Genomic DNA, 21,447 nt, shown 5'->3' on the forward strand with positions numbered 1-21,447 from the left:
GAAATAAAAAAACTTATTTTTATAAAAAAATCTCTAATAAGTATTTGCTAGATTGAAATAATAGTGTATATATTATAGTAATTTGTTTTTTGTTTTTTACTGATATGATTAATTTTATTATTTTAATTCAGCTTTTATCATTTGACTTTAGATAGTCCAAGTGAAATTATAATTTATAAACTCATTTTTTTTAGTTGGGCAAATCATAATAATTACTACTTATATTAATACTGAAACCCAAATTTGTATCACCGAAATATGAACCTATTTATTATTCCTTTCTTGACAAATAAATTTTACTGACGTATTACTGTTTAGTTTAACTTTATTAGTCAATTTAATTACAAAATGTTAATAATACAGAAAAAATAATAAATTAATTTTATTACTTAGATAATTTTTAGCTGATATTTTTTATATATTTTTTATGTACTCTTATTATAATTATTACAACTATACATTAAATTAATAAAAAATAACTAGATAACAGATTTATTCTATACTTAAAATTTTATCGAAATAAGATAGTATAAAAAAATTTTCTGTTTAGATAGTACATACTTAAAATTTTATTGAAATAAGATAGTATAAAAAAGTTTTTCTGTTTAGATAGTACGAAGGCATGATGTGTACCAACACCATGTTAATTATAATAACATTCTATTTGAGGTGGTATAATTATTTATTTAACCATATTAGGTGTAAATTAAAATTAATTATCAAAATTCGTTACTATTAAAAATATATATTAAAATATAAAATACACATTTTGAAAATGAGTTAAATAGCAAATGTATTTGCACAAAAATACATAGTAGTTAATTTTGGTATACAAATAATATTTTTATTATTTATTTGATCAAATTCAAATAATAATTAAATAACTCTTTACCAAGTATTACACTTGCTTGTTGTAATGACCCAATCTTTGGCAGGTCCGAATCACTGCCATATATATGTATAGAAGGTAGAGAAGGATGAGCTGGTGAAGCAAGACTTCGTGGCTTCCTCTCCTTGCAACACCACATCACATCATTGATTTCACGAAGAGTGACCATCATTTCCTTTGAAATACGTTCGGTTGTGAGAGGAGAAGGGGAGAAGGTAGAGAAGGATGAGCTGGTGAGGCAAGATTTCGTGGCTTCCTCTCCTTGCAACACCACATCACATCATTGATTTCACGAAGAGTGACCATCATTTCCTTTGAAATACGTTCGGTTGTGAGAGGAGAAGGGGAATTATTTATTCTTTTCACTTATCAAGTCTAAATCCGCCTTATTATTTTATGATTATGTGATTCTCAGATATTTATCTAATTTCTCATCACATAATTTATGAGAATAACTCTGTGGAGAATCGGACGGCTAGTGATTTAGTTATACTAAATTTATTAATCAAAATTGTCCATCTAGCAACACTCCTCCTCCATAATATGAAGTAATAATATTTTTACTAAATTTAAGAAAAACAAAAATATAATTTCTTCCATCTTTCCGGTTAACCCTTCAAATATATTTGATTTTCAAACTCTAACTTGTTACTAGTCACCAAAAAACTCTAACTTGTTACTATTATTATAATAAACTAGAATGAGACCCGCACTACGCGAAAAGGTAAATTATTTATATTATATAATATATTCTAATATTGATTAGATAATATGCATATTAATGTTAAATTTAAAGCATTTTATATTAAAATATTTTACAAAATATTTATTTGATAGTTTGAATATAATTCGATATAATTATTTAACAAAAATATAATACAAATTAGATTATTGATTATTGTTTTTAGGAATTTGAATTCATTTATTTTTGAGAAAAAATAAGTTTTTTTTATATTAAAGTTATACAAATTTGCATCTTTGTAGTTTTTATTGTTCGTAAATAACTAAAAGAAAAAATTAGGAAAAAATGGATTCAAATAAAAATACCAAAAATATAATATAAAATTATGAATTAATTTTATAATAATGATATATTTAAATGTATGTAACACGAAGATGTTGTGCCAAATTTAAACTTTTTTGAAGTAGTTTTTAATAATTTATATGAGAGATAAAAAATCAAATAATAGTAATAACAGTTGTATGCAATATAATTTTGTAATATTTAATAGTTACTTTAATATTTTTTTTTTATCATCAATGACTAATAAGGTGTATGATATTTTTTAAGTGATGATTATATTTTTTAATTTTTTTTTTAATATTACAGTCTTATTCTTATAGATATTAAAAATTAAGTGATAAATTATTTTTTATATATAACAATATTTTTTTTATCATAGTAAAAGAATTTTTTTTTCAAATATAATCTAATATACTCTCTTAGTCCTAATTTTTTTTTAGGAAAAAATTGAATCTAAAATATCGCTCTCACATCTTGCTAAATTTTGTGAGTTAAAACAAATTTAATGAAATAAAAAAAACTTATTTTTATAAAAAATCTCTAATAAGTATTTGCTAGATTGAAATAATAGTGTATATATTATAGTAATTTGTTTTTTGTTTTTTACTGATATGATTAATTTTATTATTTTAATACAGCTTTTATCATTTGACTTTAGATAGTCTAAGTGAAATTATAATTTATAAACTCATTTTTTTTAGTTGGACAAATCATAATAATTACTACTTATATTAATACTGAAAACCAAATTTGTATCACCGAAATATGAACCTATTTATTATTCCTTCCTTGACAAACAAATTTGACTGACGTATTACAGTTTACTTTAATTTTATTAGTCAATTTAATTACAAAATGTTATTAATACAGTAAAAATAATAAATTAATTTTATTACTTAGATAATTTTTAGCTGATATTTTTTATATATTTTTTATTTACTCTTATTATAATTATTACAACTATACATTAAATTAATAAAAAATAACTAGATAACAGATTTATTCTATACTTAAAATTTTATCGAAATAAGATAGTATAAAAAAGTTTTTTTGTTTAGATAGTACATACTTAAAATTTTATCGAAATAAGATAGTATAAAAAAGTTTTTCTGTTTAGATAGTACGAAGGCATGATGTATACCCACACCATGTTAATTATAATAACATTTTATTTGAGGTGGTATAATTATTTATTTAACCATATTAGGTGTAAATTAAAATTAATCGTCAAAATTCGTTACTATTATAAAATATATATTAAAATATAAAATACACATTTTGAAAATGAGTTAAATAGCAAATGTATTTGCACAAAAATACACAGTAGTTAATTTTGGTATACAAATAATATTTTTATTATTTATTTGATCAAATTCAAATAATAATTAAATAACTCTTTACCAAGTATTACACTTGCTTGTTGTAATGACCCAATTTTTGACAGGTCCGAATCACTGCTATATATATGTATAGAAGGTAGAGAAGGATGAGCTGGTGAGGCAAGACTTCGTGGCTTCCTCTCCTTGCAACACCACATCACATCATTGATTTCACGAAGCGGTGACCATCATTTCCTTTGAAATACGTTCGGTTGTGAGAGGAGAAGGGGAATTATTTATTCTTTTCACTTATCAAGTCTAAATCCGCCTTATTATTTTATGATGATGTGATTCTCAGATATTTATCGAATTTTTCATCACATAATTTATGAGAATAACTTTGTGGAGAATCGGGCGGCTAGTGATTTAGTTATACTAAATTTATTAATCAAAATTGTCCGTCTAGCAACACTCCTCCTCCATAATATGAAGTAATAATATTTTTACTAAATTCAAGAAAAACAAAAATATAATTTCTTCCATCTTTCTGATTAACCCTTAAAATATATTTGATTTTCAAACTCTAACTTATTACTAGTCACCAAAAAACTCTAACTTGTTACTATTATTATAATAAACTAGAATGAGACCCGTACTACGCGAAAAGGTAAATTATTTATATTATATAATATATTCTAATATTGATTAGATAATATGCATATTAATGTTAAATTTAAAGCATTTTATATTAAAATATTTTGCAAAATATTTATTTGATAGTTTGAATATAATTCGATATAATTATTTAACAAAAATATAATACAAATTAGATTATTGATTATTGTTTTTAGGAATTTGAATTCATTTATTTTTGAAAAAAAAAAACAAGTTTTTTTTATATTAAAGTTATACAAATTTACATCTTTGTAGTTTTTATTGTTCGTAAATAACTAAAAGAAAAAGTTAAGAAAAAATGGATTCGAATAAAAATACCAAAAATATAATATAAAATTATGAATTAATTTTATAATAATGATATATTTAAATATATCTAATACGAACATGTTGTGCCAAATTTAAACTTTTTTAAAGTAGTTTTTAATAATTTGTATGAGAGATAAAAAATCAAATAATAGTAATAACAGTTGTATGCAATATAATTTGTAATAGACTAAATAGTAAATAATGTAGTAATAAGAATTTTGTACAATAGATATAAATAAGTCAAATAGTTTAAAATTTAAATATTTATAATTAAAATCTTTTATAATTATGACGCTTTATTTGTAAATGTTTATTGTATGTAATTAATAATTTATATTTCAGTTAAATAATAATAGGTAATTTTTTTTTAAATGATTGAATGATTCTCATATGTTGTTATGTATTTAAAAGCGCTGATGTGACATTATTGGAAAAATCAAGATGGCTAAAATTTATTGTATAAAAGATTGGTTTCAACTTTTATAAATTATAAATAGATAGATAAATAGATTATGAATGATCTAAGAAACTTATTTTTTTAATTCATTCAAACTCTTTAGCTTAGGCTTTGTTTAATTCATTTATTATAACTATAGAGCTCGAACTCATTACCATAATTGATGAATTTTATATTTATTAATAATTAATTTTACAAGTATTTAAAACATATTCAACATCTATTCAATTAGAATAAATATTTTGTTAATTATCATTATAATCTGATGTCAAAGAAAAATTGTAATATTATGTTTATCATGAGAACATTTTATTGAAAAATATATGATAATTGTAATCATTAAAAATTTTCAGAGTCAGTTCAATGATTATATTTTTATACACACTATTTATATATATAATTTAATAAATAAGATATATTAATTTTTATCCAATAAAAACTAACATATAAATATTATAATTTCTATTGTAATTATTGTTTCTAATTTTAGTTAAAAATATTATCATTAATGAAAACGTATTCTCTTGTAAATAATAAATATTAATTCATGATAATATTTTGTCGCATATACATACTTATTTCCGATAACTTCAAGAAATTGCGTATTGATAGTATTGTGATTCCTATGGTGTTTGATACCACAAAAAGAGTGCATTTTGCAAGGACCCTGCTGCATAATTGCTAGAGCTGGCTTCAAATCTTGCATCTCGGACCGAAGAGAATCCGCAAACTCAGAAATGTTGGCAAGCAGTTCCTTGAGTTCTTTGATCTCGGTTGAAGATTAAGAGCTCCACAAGAGGAAAGAGAGGCTGTACTCTCCAGTTTTTTCATTCAACAACAAAAGTTGCTTTACAATGAGTTCACCAAGCTTTCTTATACTAAGAATGTAATTTCCTAAACCAACTTGGGTTGGTCGATTGATCAGCTCACTCGTCCGTTTAAGCAAGTGTTGAGGGTTTGAATCTCGCTTTGTGTATGGAGCAACTCATTCGCCAGCAGCAGACTCTTAAATAGAGCTCTGATCCGTGACGGATTAGTCCTTGTCCTGTTGGATTGGGGGATGCCGTAGGCAACCAAAAAAAAATGTAATTTGCTACTTGCAATGTCCTTGTCCGCAACTACTATATAATTTTCTTATGCTTAGTGGTTAAGATACATGGTGGTTAAATCAATCAGAGTTAATGCATCTATTCTCTACTCTAAAGTTGAATTGGCATTGGTGCTCTATATGAGAGTGAGGGTACAAGTCCAATATATATGGCTCCAGTGACATCATAATATATATATACTAGAATGACCAAAATTCAGAAGTATCAGTGCCAATAAAATTGATCTTAGCAAACAGCTACATGAAATAAAGCCATGGTGTTAGTAGTATATATGCATCATGCAATGAAATAATGAGGAATACGTTTGATAAAGTATGATAATTAATTAAGCACTGCAAGACATCACTATGTGACTGGAATTTTATATTCCTAGAGTATATTTCTGCAACTTTATCTATGTTCATACTATGAAGAAAATAAGCAATAATGTATACATTCGTTCACATTATGGAAGAGGAAAAATGAAACAAATATGGATGTTAAAGGGTGAAAAGTTGCTGAAAATCCTCAAAGCAAGATCAGCAAAAGAAGTACGAAACTCTGCTTTTAATTGGAAAGTGGAGGACATAGATAAGCAAAGAGCAAGAGGAAAGTGGTCAAGGCAGCCCAAAAAGCAATTCCTGCAACAAAAGTAGGAAGGTGATTAGCAATTAGAAATGTGTTGGAGCAATTCAAGTACAGAATATGTAGTTGGGGGCATAAAATTTTATTTTATTTTCTTTCAATAGACATACCTTTTAATCCTAAACTCTTCATTTTCAACTGCAAAGAACATAAACCAAACTCTTCACTATTTTGCTGTGCAATAGTTTAAAGATGAGAAGATGCTTATATAAAATGAGCCAATTGAATTATGAGTGTTATGATACACTAAGAAGCCTTCATTTCTGTTATAATTCTACTTAAAAGGCATGCCTCAGAGTTCCCTTTTTGTTAACGAAATTTACCTCGACAAGTCAACCTTCATTTCTTCCTTGAGTTGAGTAGAAGTTTTTTCAGATCACCATAAAGGCCACTTAGCCTAGCTTTCATGATTACTTGCTCAAAATAACCAAGTTTTATACCATGTTATCTGGAAGGAAAACAAGAAACAATAATCTAAGTAAGAATTTTGTGGAAAATTGGAAGGAAAAAAAAAAACATTGATAAACTTTATGCTTGTGCTAAGTTGTTTATGACTCCATTAAAATAAGCCACGTCATGCACATGGGTTGAAAGGCAAGATCGTTATTCATGGTTGTTATCTCTTTAGCCCTTGGAAAAGGTGTTTGAGAACTTTCTTGTCCATGTACCCACCCAGCAAAGAATTACTACATACAAAACTTTTTTTTCTATGTTAAGAAAATTGAAATAAATAACTCAATTATTCTACAAGATCTTTTTATTTAAGCACGCCGAAAGATTTCCTATATTTGTTTGTTGCAGATTTCAAACATGAGATTTTGAAGATCCCTTTAAGCTACAACAGAAAAAAAGCAAAGTATAGGACAAACGCAAAGTTAAATCCAAACAAGAAGCATCCTTACTAGATTGGAGGTGCAGCACCCAAATGCAGTAAATTCACAAGTCCCAGCAGAATCAATAGATGTCCCTATACACGAAGAAAAAAGGAAGAAATAATAAAAAAGGGGTGATTAACAGTTTTGTGATACAATATGTTGGGGAAAGTAGGCATTGAGTAGAGTGGTGATTAAGAGTGTTAAAAGAGAGGATTGGATTTTGTATTTACCTGAAAAAAGTAGGATAAATTATTGAAATAAAAGTAAGATTATGTAGGAGAGAATGAATATGATGTTGGAGAAGATGAAGTGAAGCCGCTTTGGGATATAGAGAGATGGCAAAAGAGTTACCTATTTTAAGATGTTGAGTCTTTGCAAATCAGTTTCCCATCAAGTCGAATGCTGGGGATGTGGGAAATGGATGGCCAAATGTGGGGGTCCTTCCTCTCTATGCCTTCACCCAACAACCCACATTCTCTGATGTCGAGTGCACTTAAAGAGGCAGGCAGCCTTATTATGTTCTTCAGCTTAGGGCACTCTGCAATCCATAAATATCGGAGGGACTGTGACTGTGACAGCTCCAGAGATGTCAAATTTTCACATCTTTCAATTCTCAGAGACAAGAGATTTGGGAACGCTGGCAATGATGTAAGCGAATCACAGCTGTTCTTTATTGTAAGACTCGTTAGTGACTCATGTTGTTGGTTTTGCATTGGGAATTCTACATTCTTGCAGTTATTGATCCGCAACTGTTGCAATGAAGGAGGCAAAGAATCCCCTGGAAATGATATGGCTGATGAGCACTCTGAGATGTGTAGGTCTATGAGAGAGGTTGGTTGGGTGTGGGTCATGGCCTCAAACACATACTCCACCTGCTGCTCTCCATTAACCCATAGTACCTCCAACATGGAAAGTGGTAGGTCCAGCATTCTTGCTTCCTGTTTGCCATATATTTCTAATTTGAGGATAGAGGGAGCTCTTGGCAGATAACAACTAACCTCCTCGCATCTTCTAATGTAGAGTGATTTCAAAGAAGGAAGGAAAGTGGGCAAATCTCCTCTTAACTTAGGACAGTGCTGTATCCAAAGTGTCGCAAGTTGAGGAAATGGTGCATGATCATCATCATCACATTCATATGACTCCCATTCCTCCCAGCAAGGCATTCTTTCAATAATGAGATATTTAAGGGATCGGAAGGGTGTCTCCTGATGCTGAGGAGTTCCATCACCCTTATAGAATGAGCCATCAATCTTCTTCAGCTTATCACATCCTGAAATCTTCAAACTCATTAGAGCGGGTAACTGTCCAAGTGAAGGAAGCACCCAACAATTCCTGCATCCCCTTAGCTCCAACCAAGTCATGTCGTGGTACCAAGACTGCCCTATCCAATCCGGAAACTTCGTACCTCTGTAACCCCATAAGCTTAGCCTCTTCAAGTCTTTGTGAGGTTCTAATTTGGCAAGTACTTCTTTTTCGATTTGGGAATCAATAATATCATTATCTTCACCTGATGACCACTCCAACCATAAATGAGTGATGTATTTCTTATCAACCATCCTTGCCTTCCAAGCTTCACTGCTATCAACCACATTCTCTAATTTCTTAATACAAAATTTCCCTTGAAGATGTACATGTTCTCCTAATTCCCCAATCCCATTCTCTTCATGCTTCCCAACAATATAGTCACTTAACTTCTGCAACTCTTTCAATTTGCTCATCCCTTTTGGCATCTCTTCTAAATTAGTCTCTGTAATATCGAGATGCCGCAGATTTACAAGATCTTGCATCTTGCTTGGAAGCTTTTTGAGTCTTCTACACCAGCTCAACTTCAATGTTTGTAAATTATACAAGTTACTCATGGACTCGGGCAATGTCACGCTAGGTGTACCAGAGAGATCCAAATAACGCAAATGGATCAAATCACCTATTGAATCGGGCAATGAAATATGGTCACCAGGAAAGAATTCAAATGACAAAACCCTTACGCGCTTCAATTGTGCAAGTAAGCGACAAGGATCGATTTCCTTTGAGAATTCATGGCTGGTACCAACATTGATTTTCAACAATGTCCTCGCATGTTGTAAATCATCACATGCTTCCAAGAACTTTGAGAGCGAATCCCTGATGCCACGACTATATGAAAGATGACGAGGATAAGCATCATGCTTGGCTGCATTTTTGAGTTCAAAGGTTCTAGAAAAGAACTTTCCACCACAGAATATTGCTAAATCATGCATGAGATCGTGCATCACAAATGAATTTTCACCAGAGTTAGAATGTTGGAAAAATGATCTTGAAGCTAAATCAGTAAAATATTTATAACCAACTTCTTCTAAAGTGCTGTCACTCTTTGGTTGCTGCAAAAGACCTTCTGCCATCCACAATGGCACCAGTTCCTCCCTTATGAATTCGTAGTCCTTTGGGTATAAAGAGCAATAAACAAAGCAACGTTTTAAGTACGAAGGGAGATAGTAATAACTAATTCTTAATGCAGGAAGAATACTACTCTCATCTTCAGCAAACTCCCAAATCTCGCTATTCAAAACATCAATCCATTCCCTCTCATGATCTTTTGTCCTTAATAAGCCCCCAAGTGTTTGGACAGCCAAAGGTACCCCTTTACACTTTTGAACAATTTTTCTACCAATGATTTCTAGAGCTGAACGGTCTCTAGATTCAGTAGGAAAAAATGCATGTTTTGCAAACACTAAACAACAATCTTCCTCATGCAACAAACTCAACTTGAGAGGTTGAATATGATTAGTTTTCACCATAGAAGCAACTGAATCAAGACGGGATGTTACAAGAATATGACCTCCCTCACTTCCACATTCAAAAGGAGTTAGAAAGCTTTCCCAACCCTCACGATTACTGCTCCATACATCATCTACAACAACCAAGAATTTCTTCCCTTCTAGCTTATCCTTCAAATGATTTTGAACTGTATCTAAATCATTTGAGTGACAAGAACTACCAGTTTTCTCTATCACAATCTTTGTCATCTTAAGAACATCAAATTCCTCCTCACCAACACAAACCCATGCTTTAACATGAAATTTGTGTTTCACTCTAACATCATTATAAACCAATTTTGCCAGAGTAGTTTTTCCTATCCCACCCATGCCCACAATAGGAATCACAGATATTTCACCATCTTTACTATCATCTAACAACAATTTCACTATGGTATCCATCTCTCTGTCCCTGCCAACAAACATATCAGATTTTTTAACTAGTGAGGTTGATGGAATCCTCCCTGACATGTTCTTCGCTGCAATCTTTTCCAGACCAAGGATATCTTTGTGTTTCGCAATATCCTCTAGTCTAGCAATGACTTCTTCAATCCTAGTCACAAAAATATCCCTATCCTGTGAATGGAAGATATGAGACAGGAAGTTACCTGGATCCTTTTGAGTGGCAGCTTTGGTGCATACTTCATCCAACAAGTCATCAGCATCATAGAAAGCATCTTGAAGATTTTTGAGCCACCTCTTGACAGCATTGTCAGTGATCTGTTTCTTCTCAGCATCATTCAGCACAGCTTCAACCACATTCAAAATATTCTCCAACCTTCCAAGCAGATTCTGGTCAAGCTTCTTTCTTCGGATCCAGTTGACAAACTTATCATTGGACAGCCTGTCAAAAAGAACATTGAGGAAAGAAGAGAGAAAAGCTCCTCCAACAAGTTCTGCAGCCATGTTCAGAAGATCAAGAAAGTATGGAACAAGGAAGTGGTTTGTAGTTTGTGTTTGCACTCAACTCAGATTTCTCACAAAGGGTAAGCAAGTAGTAGCATGTAATGAGGTATATGGTGTGGTACTGATAAATGTTTTTGTATCAAAATTATATTAACTTCAAATGTTTATTGCTCTTCCGGGCAAGTTCACAAGATGCTTCTTGCTTTCTTCCTCCAAAGCACTGAGATGTTTGAGTGCTTTCATAAAGTGTATGGTCCACACTGCATCCAACAGCAAATAGGAGAATGTTGGCATGACATTCTTTCACACATTTCTTAATTTTTCTAATATTTATTTCAAAAAGATACTTTTATTTTTCTAAATGGAATCCAAATTTATTCAGAAATGTTGAAAAAGCACATCAATGATAATTATGATGTTTTAATTAATGAGGCCCCTCCTCCACTTTATTAGCTATACAGTAATCTGCATTATTGTCTTTGTCCTACTTGCTTAAGTTATTGCATGAAAAAAAAGTAATTTACTTTCAAATCAAATGTACCCCATGTACCTATTTCTAAGCTTCATTGTGAAAGAAACATGATTCTAAATTTACTGTTGTGCCTGTTTAGATTGGTCAATCAACATTTAGGTATGGAAACTCAAATTCATTTCTCAATTTATGAACTCCGTTTCATTTTAATATTGTTAAAAAAATTATAGTGGAATAAAGAAAACAATTGAGTGGTAACATGTGTCAAGAAAGTTTTAACATGATTAAACACTATTTAGTAATAGATTACAGAGATATGATTATTATACCAATAAATTACAGCATGGGATAATGGAGAATCCCTTGTAGTTGAAGTTGTTGCCAAAGTCTCATAGTGTTCAAGGTAACAAGGGAAAGTGTGTATACATAAAAGTTTTTGGAGAATATGACAGGTGATTACATAGCATAAAGTAAGTCACTAACTACCCATTCCCCTTCCCTTCATGACATGTCTCCTTAGACCTGGTATATGAACATTGGTTATATAATCTTTCCAATCTATTGCCTTTACATCAAATCCAAATTCCCTTTTTTCTTCTTCAGACATGATTTCCATTAATCTTTCTGTGTTACTGTTATCAAACCTGCATCAAAGAAATAATTGGTTTCATGTCATTAATCTAGTCTAGAAAAGAGTACTAATCACTTTCATTTTTTCCTCTAAACTTGAATTATTAAGTATGGGATACAGCATGATATAATGCAGGTATAAGGATATATGTTTAAAAATTACAGCTCTAGTATAACATCTAATAAAGTTGGTTAAATTAGAATCTAACCTTCCACCATAAAATGTATATGGTTCATAAATATTGGCTAAGTACTTTGCTTGCTCCACTGATTTTCTACAAATATTTTCAAGTTTCTGAGACATCTTCCCCTTTGATGAGGCCATAGCTGTGAGTCCACTCTTCTGAATAGCATCTCTCCATAAGTGGCCAGAGAATTCCTCTGTGGAGCTAAACAACTTCATCAATGGAACTTGAATTGGCCTACCCTTTGAATCAATGCATGGAGAGGAGCTATAATGTTCATAGAGCAATCTTGCAAGGTCTTGGAACACCAAAGGGTTCACTACAGATGAAGCAATTTGATACACATTGATATCTCGCTTTTGATCCATTCCATGTCTTGCCATTGCTGCCAAGGTTGCATTAACAACCATGTCAGATGGAACCTATGAAAGCATATTAGCCATTGTTAGTTTAACAGTTATTAAAAAACCTGAGTTTATGAATTAATTTTTTTGTGTTTTCCTTTCCAAGTAAAGAATTCTATTAAATAATGCAATTATATTAGTTTCACTTACCACATCAAGTACCCCATTTGGATCTACCAAGAAACCTGTTAGCTGTCCTTTCCCATAGCATAAAACTATTGGATCCATCATCCTAAAAAGTTGACAGAAAATTGTTAGCTCCATCATGCAAATGTCATTGCTATTATTAGGTTATTCAAAGGTGCTTGGTAGATGAATTGCTTCTTTTTCCTTCTTATTTCTGGGAATAGATTTCTTAGGCATGTATCTTCCAGAGCCTTTGGTAGGTAGAATGTAACAATTTGATATAGCTGAGACTATTTTTGTGGAATGCTAGGTAAAAATTCTTCTCAGAAATGTAACATACTTGAAAATATTTTTAAAATATTATACCAAAGACAGAAATATTTTCACATTCGTGAAACAAAAATGCTATGTGCACACTAATAATCAGCCACTATGTATTTGGTGTATATGTAGCATGGTTGTTCTTGAAAATATGAAAATATTCGCCCTACCATTATTTGACATACCTATTTCCTTCCATCCATCCAGGAAATGGTTCTTTAAAAGTGCTTTCTATAACACTTGGACGAATTACAACAACTGGAATATCTTCCCTCAATTTATCAATCATCATTTCTCCCATAGCTTTTGTGAACACATAAGTATCTTGCCACCCATATCTTCTAGCCCTGTTAAGAAAACAAAATAACAAAAATTTAGACAAACAATTCCAAAAATGGTCAAGAATTTTGTGACAAAGTAGTATTTTTTGCTTTTTTTACTTTGCTTAACAATGAAGAGAACACAGAAAATTAAAGGACTCTGCATACCTTTCTAGACCCATCTCCCTCATCTTTTGAGCTAGTAAGTTGTCTTCAATGTTCCCATTGTAATTCGAAACCATGTTTATTTCGCCTTCGATGTCCAATGCTGGAAGAAAACTTTGTGGAATTTCAGATATGGATTTTTCTCTAGCTATGCAATCTCCAATGCTAAATGGTCTTTCCATAATTCTTCCTTGTCTTTGTCCATTGACATAAGCTGCATAATGGAAGCAAGTTTTCTTTGGTTAATAATGTAATAAAAATTAGCAAATGATGATTACTAGTTTTTTTAGCCCTTATTATCTTTTTACCTGTTGAAACATGCAGAAAGAGCTTAAGCTTCTTGCAATTTTCCGCAATGCTCATAAGGCGACACGGTCCTTTAGTGTTTATGTTGATAGCAGTATCATATCTGATCATACTAGTCGAATTATTACAATGAATAACTCAATATTAAAATTGGTTGGAACTTCTTGTTGTGAAATTATTGCACTAACCTTTCATCAAATGTTGTATTAGCTGCAGAATTTACAATTACATCTACCTCATCCATAATAACATTGGAAGAATCTTCATCTAGTCCAAGATTCGATTCGCAAATGTTGCCTACTACAGGTACTAGCTTGCTCAACATAAAGGCTTTGTAGGATTTTCCATGGATTTGTTTAAGGCATTTGAAAAGCTCTGTATTTATTATCTAATCACAAGCAAACAACATTTAATATGAGATGAAAAAACATGTAAATCCAATGAATTTGAAAAAAAAAAAAAAAATTCCATAAAAAACATACTTCATTCTGTAATCTCTCCATTGCAGCTTGCTTATTCTTTGCCTTGATCAAAAGGTAAATCTTTCCAACATCTGGTTCTGTTCTTAGAATCTTCTCAATAAGAACTGGTTCAAATAGTAAAACATATGCTGTTATAGATCATAGTTAAGATACATAACAAGATCATTTCTAGAAAAAAAAGGGTTTTATACTCTACCTTTTGCTAGAAAACCGGTTGCACCTGTAATAAAAAACTTCTTCCCTCTTAGGAATTTGACAATGCCTATTCCATCTTCAAATCCTACTAATGTGGTGGATGTTGGTCCACCATAAGGCACCAAATCCTTCACCACAATATCTGTCTGGCTTTTCCCATTTTGAGACAAGACCAAGCTTCCTGCATCCATTAGAGTCGCGGCGTGATCAGCGCTAAACGACGCTGATCTTTCTGTTAACACGGAAGACATGCCAGCAGACTTGATCACATTTCCACCACCTTGGCAGAACACAACATTGTTCTTCCTCCTTGCATGGTGCCATTCACTATTTTCATGCATACCAATGAGTTTACTTAGTAAACTTGATGAAGAACTTAGGGACAGTATCCCCATGATTTGCTAGGAAAATTGAACAAGAACCAATGTCAACAAAGACAAAAGGATTAACACTAACTAAAGGTAATGCAGTTAAAATTGGTTGGGTTGAAACCTTAGCTAATTTCTTTCTGAACCAAAAAAAGAAAAGAAAGTAAACAAACTCAGTTCAATACAAAGAGAATGAGAGAAGAGTAATGTTGTTGATACATTGAAGTGAAAAGAAAGAGAGGTAGGGTGGATTTAAGGATGAAGGTGTTGAGTGTTAGGTACCTTTATAATATATAGTTTTTTTTTTTATATATCAAATGTGACTATATTATTATTTCATAAGAAGCTCTCTTTTTGCTTCATTGTCAGTTTGTCACACTTCCCACAAAGGCACCTAAAGCTAAGATGGCGGGAGAGCTCTCTTTCTTTCATTTGTTTGATTACTCATCTTTGGTTAGTTTTTGTTTTCTATGGTATTTTATTTACTAGAAAATGTAGAGGAAGAAAGGGTGTGAGACTTTGACTGGTTCTCCTTCATGTGCACCTAGGATATATAGCCAGGTAAACTATATTAGTATATTTATTTCAGCAAAAATTCAGGGGATAAAATAGTCCCTCAAGATTTGAGAGCTACAAATTTGTTATGTTCAAATCTTGAGAATCCACTTTACAGGGTTAATACTAATTATTATTTATTATTAAATTTCAGTTAATTAGTTAAAAAAGTTATGTAATTTGTTGATTAGCATTTAAGATTAACATAATATTCATTTGTCATAAACATGAATATTTTTATATTACGAGAGAAATACTTGCATGTTCTTGAAGCACATTTAATGTATAGCCCTAAATATTTATAGTTGTGATTGTAGTTGTTGCTGATATTCGAGCATGCATTAAATGTGCTCAGGACCATACAAGAATTTTCGTATTTTTAAAGACAAACAAGATTTTAAAGACTTTTTGAAATTCATGAGACACTTCTTTTCTTTATTACCACACATTTGAAAGTTGTTGTAATTGCTTTTTGTGATGATGCCAACTCAGTTTGGTTGCAAGTGATTGTTAAAATTATGATTTCTATAAGAGTGATATAACATGGAAAATACATGACAAATTCTCACTGTTTCACAGCACATGTGACATGTCCTAAGTCAACACCATGCATTCTCTGTGCTTTTTTTCTCTCTCTTGCAACAAAATCAGTAGAGCTAAATGCTAATGACTAGTAATTGAGAAATATGAAAAACTATAGTGTATAAGAGTATAAGATGATAATTATCATATGACAAGTTTTCCTCCCTTTTTTTTTCAATTCCTACAATCCTCAATATTTGAAATACTCAAAATCAGAATTACAACTATCCAAGCTAAGATAGAAATAGAAAATAAGAGATTCAAATAATGAAAAATATAAATTGACAAGCTATTGTATCTTTATTACAACTATTTTAATTGGAAACTTCTCTCATATGGTTAAAGTAAACTTTAAAACAGATACAGAATTGTGAAAATTGATAAAATTATAGCCAGCATTAAAATAAAAAATAAAAAAGACATTTATTAATATCGATAAATATTTGAGGTTGGAGATCCAACAGCAACAAGCGTTTGTAGTCCAACGGTTAGGATAATTGCCTTCCAAGCAATAGACCCGGGTTCGACTCCCGGCAAACGCAGTTATGTTTTTCAATTTTGACTTTTCATAATTTCATTAATTTGTCTGTATACCATTCTGGGATTTTTTTTTATTATGATGATGATATGAAATTTGTTCTAAAATGTTTCATTTGATATAATGTTGGGGCGAGCATAATTAAGTAATTATACTTTAATGACATACATATTTAATATTTAAAGCAAAATCTTTATAGTAAAATACTCTTATGTGAGTATAAGAATATACTGCTTTCGAATAATTATATGAAATCACTGTCCAAATTATTACAATAACACATGTACTAAACATCGCTAAATTGTGATCAAAGTCAAAGGTTCACAAGAAACTCTATTCAAGAAGATAAAAGAGTACTACAGAATTACAGATGATAACAGGTACACACCAAGATATAAAAGTGACTTCTCAAGGCCACTAAATTGTTGCAAAATCTAGGACGAAATTTTCAGAGAATGATTAATCTCCATGTAAGCACCTGTTACAGTTGCATTGAAAACCAAATCCCCGAGATAAAAGTTCTTGCCGAGCATCGCGATCCAGGCTGGCATCAATGTAGCAGATTCTAAGTTCTTCACCTGCAGCTTACAAGAAGAAAGAGAACTTTAGTCCATCAATGATGGCTTATTCAAAGCAATTTCAATCAGCTAAAAGAAAAGAATTCAGTTGCTACTCATAGAGACCAGTGTTGTACAAGGTTCCTAATAAGAATGTTAGAAACTGAAAGTGGCTTCTTTTTCTAATCATGAAAGATGCTCATAAAACTTGCTTTTCCTAGTTATATTCTGTGGTAAGTTCTCAGGATTTGATTTGACATAAGTTTCTCTTGGCTGCATCCAACTAAAATAGAAGCCTCCTCTTATATCCGAGATTTGGAATAGTTACATAAAGTTTGGCAACGAAACAATGGCAAAATTTCATTCCAATTCAAAAAAAAAAAAATTTAAGAGCGTTTAGATAAAGAATGCATCAAATCTAAAAGTTGCCAGATAACTTACCTACAAGATAAAAATTGGAAGAAAAAATAAGTTAAAATAAAATAAAACATAGGACAAACCTTCTTCAACATCACGAAGGGCCTTCAATTTTGCATCTGCGTTATCTATCCATATAATGTGCGCATTTGGATCTGCAATACCAATTAGTTAGATCGTTCAATTCCTCCAATCAAAAGATATGGTTTAAGGAGTTCAACATTCACAAGTTCTCCCAATCATGGAATGCAACATATGTTAAAGAAGGGATTTAGGGAAGAGAGTAAGACATGTAAGATCCATTTTGTTAATAGAAACAACGGGAAGTAATAGAAAATTGTACCAACCACAATCATGATTGTAGAAGGACGGAAGTATGTAGACAGCATGTCCAACGGCAGCTTCAGCTTCTACAGATGCTGCTGCTGATGAAAGAAGATCTTCATATAGTCCTGTAGCCAACTCAATGCGAAATGCATTGATTCGAATTCGTGCCAAAACACCAATGTACCATTGCTTGGTTAAAACTTGAAAATAGCTAGATAAGTAGTCTCTCAACTTATATATCTGTCTTTTTGTGTATGTGTGTAGCTGAGTGATTAGTAAATTGTACCTACTTCATACAAAATTCTGACGACACAAGGGGGATACAATCAATATGCTATTCATAGAAGGATACAAGAAATATCTTCATCTGAAATAAGTGTCTTTCTGAAAGCATTCCATAACAAGCCAAACTCTTCTTCCATCTGAAAAGTTACGCAATACATTGGAAGAAGTAATGACGAGAAAACTGCCAAATAACAATACTTACTGAATTTGAATTTAGCGTCAGTGTAAAACAGCTTGACATGTACATCCAATCACATAATGCCACATTATAAAAAATAACTACTATTTTCATTGACCGTGTGAATGGTCATCCAAAAGGATGGATGTGATTGCATAACTGTGTAAAATATTTTACACTGTCAGTGCATCAAAATTAAATTCTTTTCCAAAACATAAACATTTCATTCTTTCCAGAGAAACCTGACAAAAATCTAATTTCTTTTGGATAAAACCTGACAAAAATTATAACTACCTACACAAAATTTTATTGCCATTATAATAAAATTCTACATGCCTCACCCGTGAAATCATCTGAGGTGTCAAATTGGCAGGTTGAAGTATGTCTACACTGTCACTTCTGGCAACTCCTGATATGACCATGCAAGCCAACCGCTTCACCATGAAAGGATATTTCAAACCATGGGTCCTTTGCAAAGAGATCAAGTAACCGTCAGCAACATAATAGGTGTGATAAGTCATAGTATCAATTGTTAATGAACAACATCTTTAATCATTTATGACTAGTACTATCCAAACATCTGATCAATGGAAAAAATTGGCGGTAAAGTTGCCGTAACTGTTAAACAAGATTATTTTGGAAAATCATACCTAGTTTCAAGTCATCTTTATGCAGGAGAAAGAAACAATCAAAATGACTAATTTGGGATACATGTATGACTCCTGTAACCTTTTTACTACTCAGACTATGCTGTTAAACAAGAAAAGTGAAATTAGGCAAAATATACATCGGTTAAATTATTTTCTTTTTATTAAAAGAAAGAGCAGAATTGTGGTAAATCTAAAATCTGTTAAGCAACTTACAAAAGAAAAGAGCAAAATTAGTCCCATTAACATTAATGGTCAGTTTGGTACACGGGTAAGAAATGGAGGAAACATTTCACGAGTAAAACTTATAATAAAATTGTATGCATTACTAATCCAAGCCAATTGCCAATGTGCCATTAAGTCACCAATTCTTGATGCTTGATAACAAAGTCTCCTACCCGCAATAGTCATCAAAAGCCGCCCAATCTGCTTTCGTCTCAACATTGTAAAATTCCTAAATAATATAAAATTTGAAAATAAGTAAATCTCAACAGAGGTTTGAGTCTCAGTTGCAAAAATAACAGAATGCATACAAGAGTTCGAAAACACCAAGGCCAGAATCCATAGAGGTTGAACCTGCATTTCCATTCTAAACATCATATCTTATACACATTTCTTCACTGAAACTACAAATTAGTAATACAAAATCCGCAGAAAAAGTTGTATTACACAATCCCCAGAACTTGCAACCCATCATTCTATTCAAGTATTCAGCACTAAACATAGCACATCATTTGCTAGCTTTTTTGCATGCTACATTCTCCTTCTAGTAAGTTTTGGATTCGAAAATATGACACTACAAACTTCAACTCATCTTCAGATAATGCTTCAAGTTGAACTGATTAGTCTAATTTCTAAAGCCAGGTAAATTCTTAGACATTTAAACAAAATTATTAATATAATTTATATACTTATTATATTTCCTAAACTTTTTTTTTTCTATTATTAAGCATCGTCTAGCTTGAAGTTAAAGGCAAAACATCAAACAAGTGGTGAACCAAAGCAAAAAGAAACTAAAACGCACCATGCAGCGTCGTTTACAATCTTCGCTGCAAAACGACACGCGTTGAGCTTCGGAGTCATCGGGATTAGAGATTCTGCGGAGGCAGCAGTAACAGACAGTGTGGAGAACGTTGGGAGAAGGGTGGCATACGGCGGGCTTGGCGGTGTGGATGAGTTCTCCGGCGCCGATCGGACGAGTGGCGAAGACACCGCGCCCCGCCGAGTCTGTGAGGCCGACTCGAATAGGGGGCGGGTCGGGTCGTAGTTCCGGCGTGGCGGTGGTGGTGGTGAAGTGGTGGAATTGAAACTTGTTTGGCTTGGTAAAGAGGGAAGAAGCTAAACGGAGTGAGTGTGAGAGCGGAAATCGCATTTTGATTTTTCTTTTTGACTTCACGAAATTCATGTATGAGTGCAGAAGAAATCAAGAAAATCTGTGAAGTAAGGCTGAATTAACTGGTTAATCATCACACACTACTGTTTGGGTAATCTTAATTATGTTAGTTTAATTATCGCTAAATCTTAAATGTTTAATTAACTTTTATTCACCCGCCAGAGCAAGGTAAGTATCTTGATTCTTGAATTCTTGATCTATTTGTTAGTGATTTAAGATACTAGAGTTAATAAAATACTAAAATTGGGGATTAAAAGAAACAGCATACCAAATATATATTAAAATTAATTATAAAAAATATTTAAAAAATTATTAAAATTTATTATTTTTATCTTTCAATTAATTATTAATATTAAGAAGTATGAAATAAAATATACGGTTAAATAATTAGATTAAAAAAATTAAATTAATAATTAAATAAATAAAAAATAATAATTTTTAATATTTTTAATATTTTTTATTAATTAATAATATAAAATATATATTAAAATATAAAATATATATTAAAAATAAATTAAATAATATATAAATATATAATAACTAATTTTAATATATAAATAATATTTTTTTAAAATACATCTTTTAAATTTTTGTATTTTATATAGCTAATTGATTATATATATATATATATATATATATATATATATATATAGTTGTGTTTTGATATGTATGCTAAAAGATTAAGTAATCAATAAAAGTAATCTAAAGATAAAAATGTCAAAAAAAGTCTTTAAAATATTTAAAATTTTATATTTATACCTAATTGCATTGCTTTATCAATAAAATTATTTGATCTAATAATTTATTACAACAACAAAGTCTTGTCTCACTAAGTGGGGTCGGCTATATGAATCAAACGACGCTATTGTGCTCTATCATGTATCATGTCTACAGAGAGACCGTTTACATGTAGATCTCGTTTGACCACCTCATGGATGGTCTTCTTAGGTCTTCCTTTGCCTTTCACCATTTGTCCATCTTCCATCTCATCCACCTTCCTAACTGGATGTTCTAT

At 31.2% G+C, this 21,447-nt stretch overlaps 3 protein-coding genes and 1 non-coding gene across 6 annotated transcripts; 1 reads left to right on the forward strand and 3 right to left on the reverse strand.

The window, feature by feature from the left end:
- Positions 1-6,023: 6,023 nt before the first annotated feature.
- LOC112729600 (putative disease resistance RPP13-like protein 1) lies at positions 6,024-11,283 on the reverse strand. 2 transcript variants are annotated; one of them, XM_025779772.3, is made up of 5 exons: positions 7,633-11,283; positions 7,309-7,373; positions 6,730-6,854; positions 6,517-6,544; positions 6,024-6,402 (listed from the first exon to the last, which is right to left on the reverse strand). In XM_025779772.3, exon 1 carries the CDS (start codon positions 10,977-10,979, stop codon positions 7,638-7,640), a length of 3,342 nt encoding a protein of 1,113 aa, XP_025635557.1. In that variant the 5' UTR covers positions 10,980-11,283; the 3' UTR covers positions 6,024-6,402; positions 6,517-6,544; positions 6,730-6,854; positions 7,309-7,373; positions 7,633-7,637. The 2 variants fall into 2 exon arrangements, with proteins under 2 accessions (XP_025635557.1, XP_029149315.1); XM_029293482.2 differs by lacking the exon at positions 6,517-6,544 and having other exon boundaries at positions 7,633-11,195.
- A 554-nt stretch (positions 11,284-11,837) lies between these two features.
- LOC112756592 (fatty acyl-CoA reductase 2, chloroplastic) lies at positions 11,838-15,171 on the reverse strand. Its single transcript, XM_025805213.3, has 9 exons — positions 14,587-15,171; positions 14,391-14,494; positions 14,097-14,296; positions 13,911-14,011; positions 13,606-13,816; positions 13,303-13,464; positions 12,821-12,902; positions 12,291-12,688; positions 11,838-12,095 (listed from the first exon to the last, which is right to left on the reverse strand). The coding sequence occupies exons 1-9, from the start codon at positions 14,978-14,980 to the stop codon at positions 11,930-11,932; spliced, it is 1,818 nt and encodes a 605-aa protein (XP_025660998.1). The 5' UTR covers positions 14,981-15,171; the 3' UTR covers positions 11,838-11,929.
- A 1,389-nt stretch (positions 15,172-16,560) lies between these two features.
- On the forward strand, positions 16,561-16,632 carry TRNAG-UCC (transfer RNA glycine (anticodon UCC)). The gene has a single exon. It is a non-coding gene; the product is annotated as a tRNA-Gly (tRNA).
- Positions 16,633-16,820: 188 nt separating this feature from the next.
- LOC112756600 (histone-lysine N-methyltransferase ATXR4) lies at positions 16,821-20,577 on the reverse strand. 2 transcript variants are annotated; one of them, XM_072221725.1, is made up of 7 exons: positions 20,064-20,577; positions 19,438-19,493; positions 18,734-18,860; positions 18,282-18,351; positions 17,950-18,129; positions 17,686-17,757; positions 16,821-17,212 (listed from the first exon to the last, which is right to left on the reverse strand). In XM_072221725.1, exons 1-7 carry the CDS (start codon positions 20,442-20,444, stop codon positions 17,088-17,090), a joined length of 1,011 nt encoding a protein of 336 aa, XP_072077826.1. In that variant the 5' UTR covers positions 20,445-20,577; the 3' UTR covers positions 16,821-17,087. The 2 variants fall into 2 exon arrangements, with proteins under 2 accessions (XP_072077826.1, XP_025661007.1); XM_025805222.3 differs by having other exon boundaries at positions 16,821-17,206; positions 20,064-20,572.
- Positions 20,578-21,447: the final 870 nt, after the last annotated feature.

The sequence above is a fragment of the Arachis hypogaea genome, chromosome 2 (genome assembly GCF_003086295.3).
Source record: "Arachis hypogaea cultivar Tifrunner chromosome 2, arahy.Tifrunner.gnm2.J5K5, whole genome shotgun sequence".
Taxonomy (NCBI): domain Eukaryota; kingdom Viridiplantae; phylum Streptophyta; class Magnoliopsida; order Fabales; family Fabaceae; genus Arachis; species Arachis hypogaea.

Excerpts from the sequence above, each read along its gene's own strand:
- LOC112756600 (XM_072221725.1), bottom strand. The coding sequence starts at position 20,444 with ATGAATTTCGTGAAGTCAAAAAGAAAAATCAAAATGCGATTTCCGCTC. Across the intron at positions 18,352-18,733 it reads CACCTCAGATGATTTCACGG|ATGGAAGAAGAGTTTGGCTT; the intron begins GTGAGGCATGTA and ends GTAACTTTTCAG. Across the intron at positions 17,213-17,685 it reads CCTTCGTGATGTTGAAGAAG|CTGCAGGTGAAGAACTTAGA; the intron begins GTTTGTCCTATG and ends TCTTCTTGTAAG.
- LOC112729600 (XM_025779772.3), bottom strand. The coding sequence starts at position 10,979 with ATGGCTGCAGAACTTGTTGGAGGAGCTTTTCTCTCTTCTTTCCTCAAT.
- LOC112756592 (XM_025805213.3), bottom strand. The coding sequence starts at position 14,980 with ATGGGGATACTGTCCCTAAGTTCTTCATCAAGTTTACTAAGTAAACTC. Across the intron at positions 14,297-14,390 it reads TGGAGAGATTACAGAATGAA|ATAATAAATACAGAGCTTTT; the intron begins GTATGTTTTTTA and ends GCTTGTGATTAG. Across the intron at positions 12,689-12,820 it reads CAAATGGGGTACTTGATGTG|GTTCCATCTGACATGGTTGT; the intron begins GTAAGTGAAACT and ends ATGCTTTCATAG.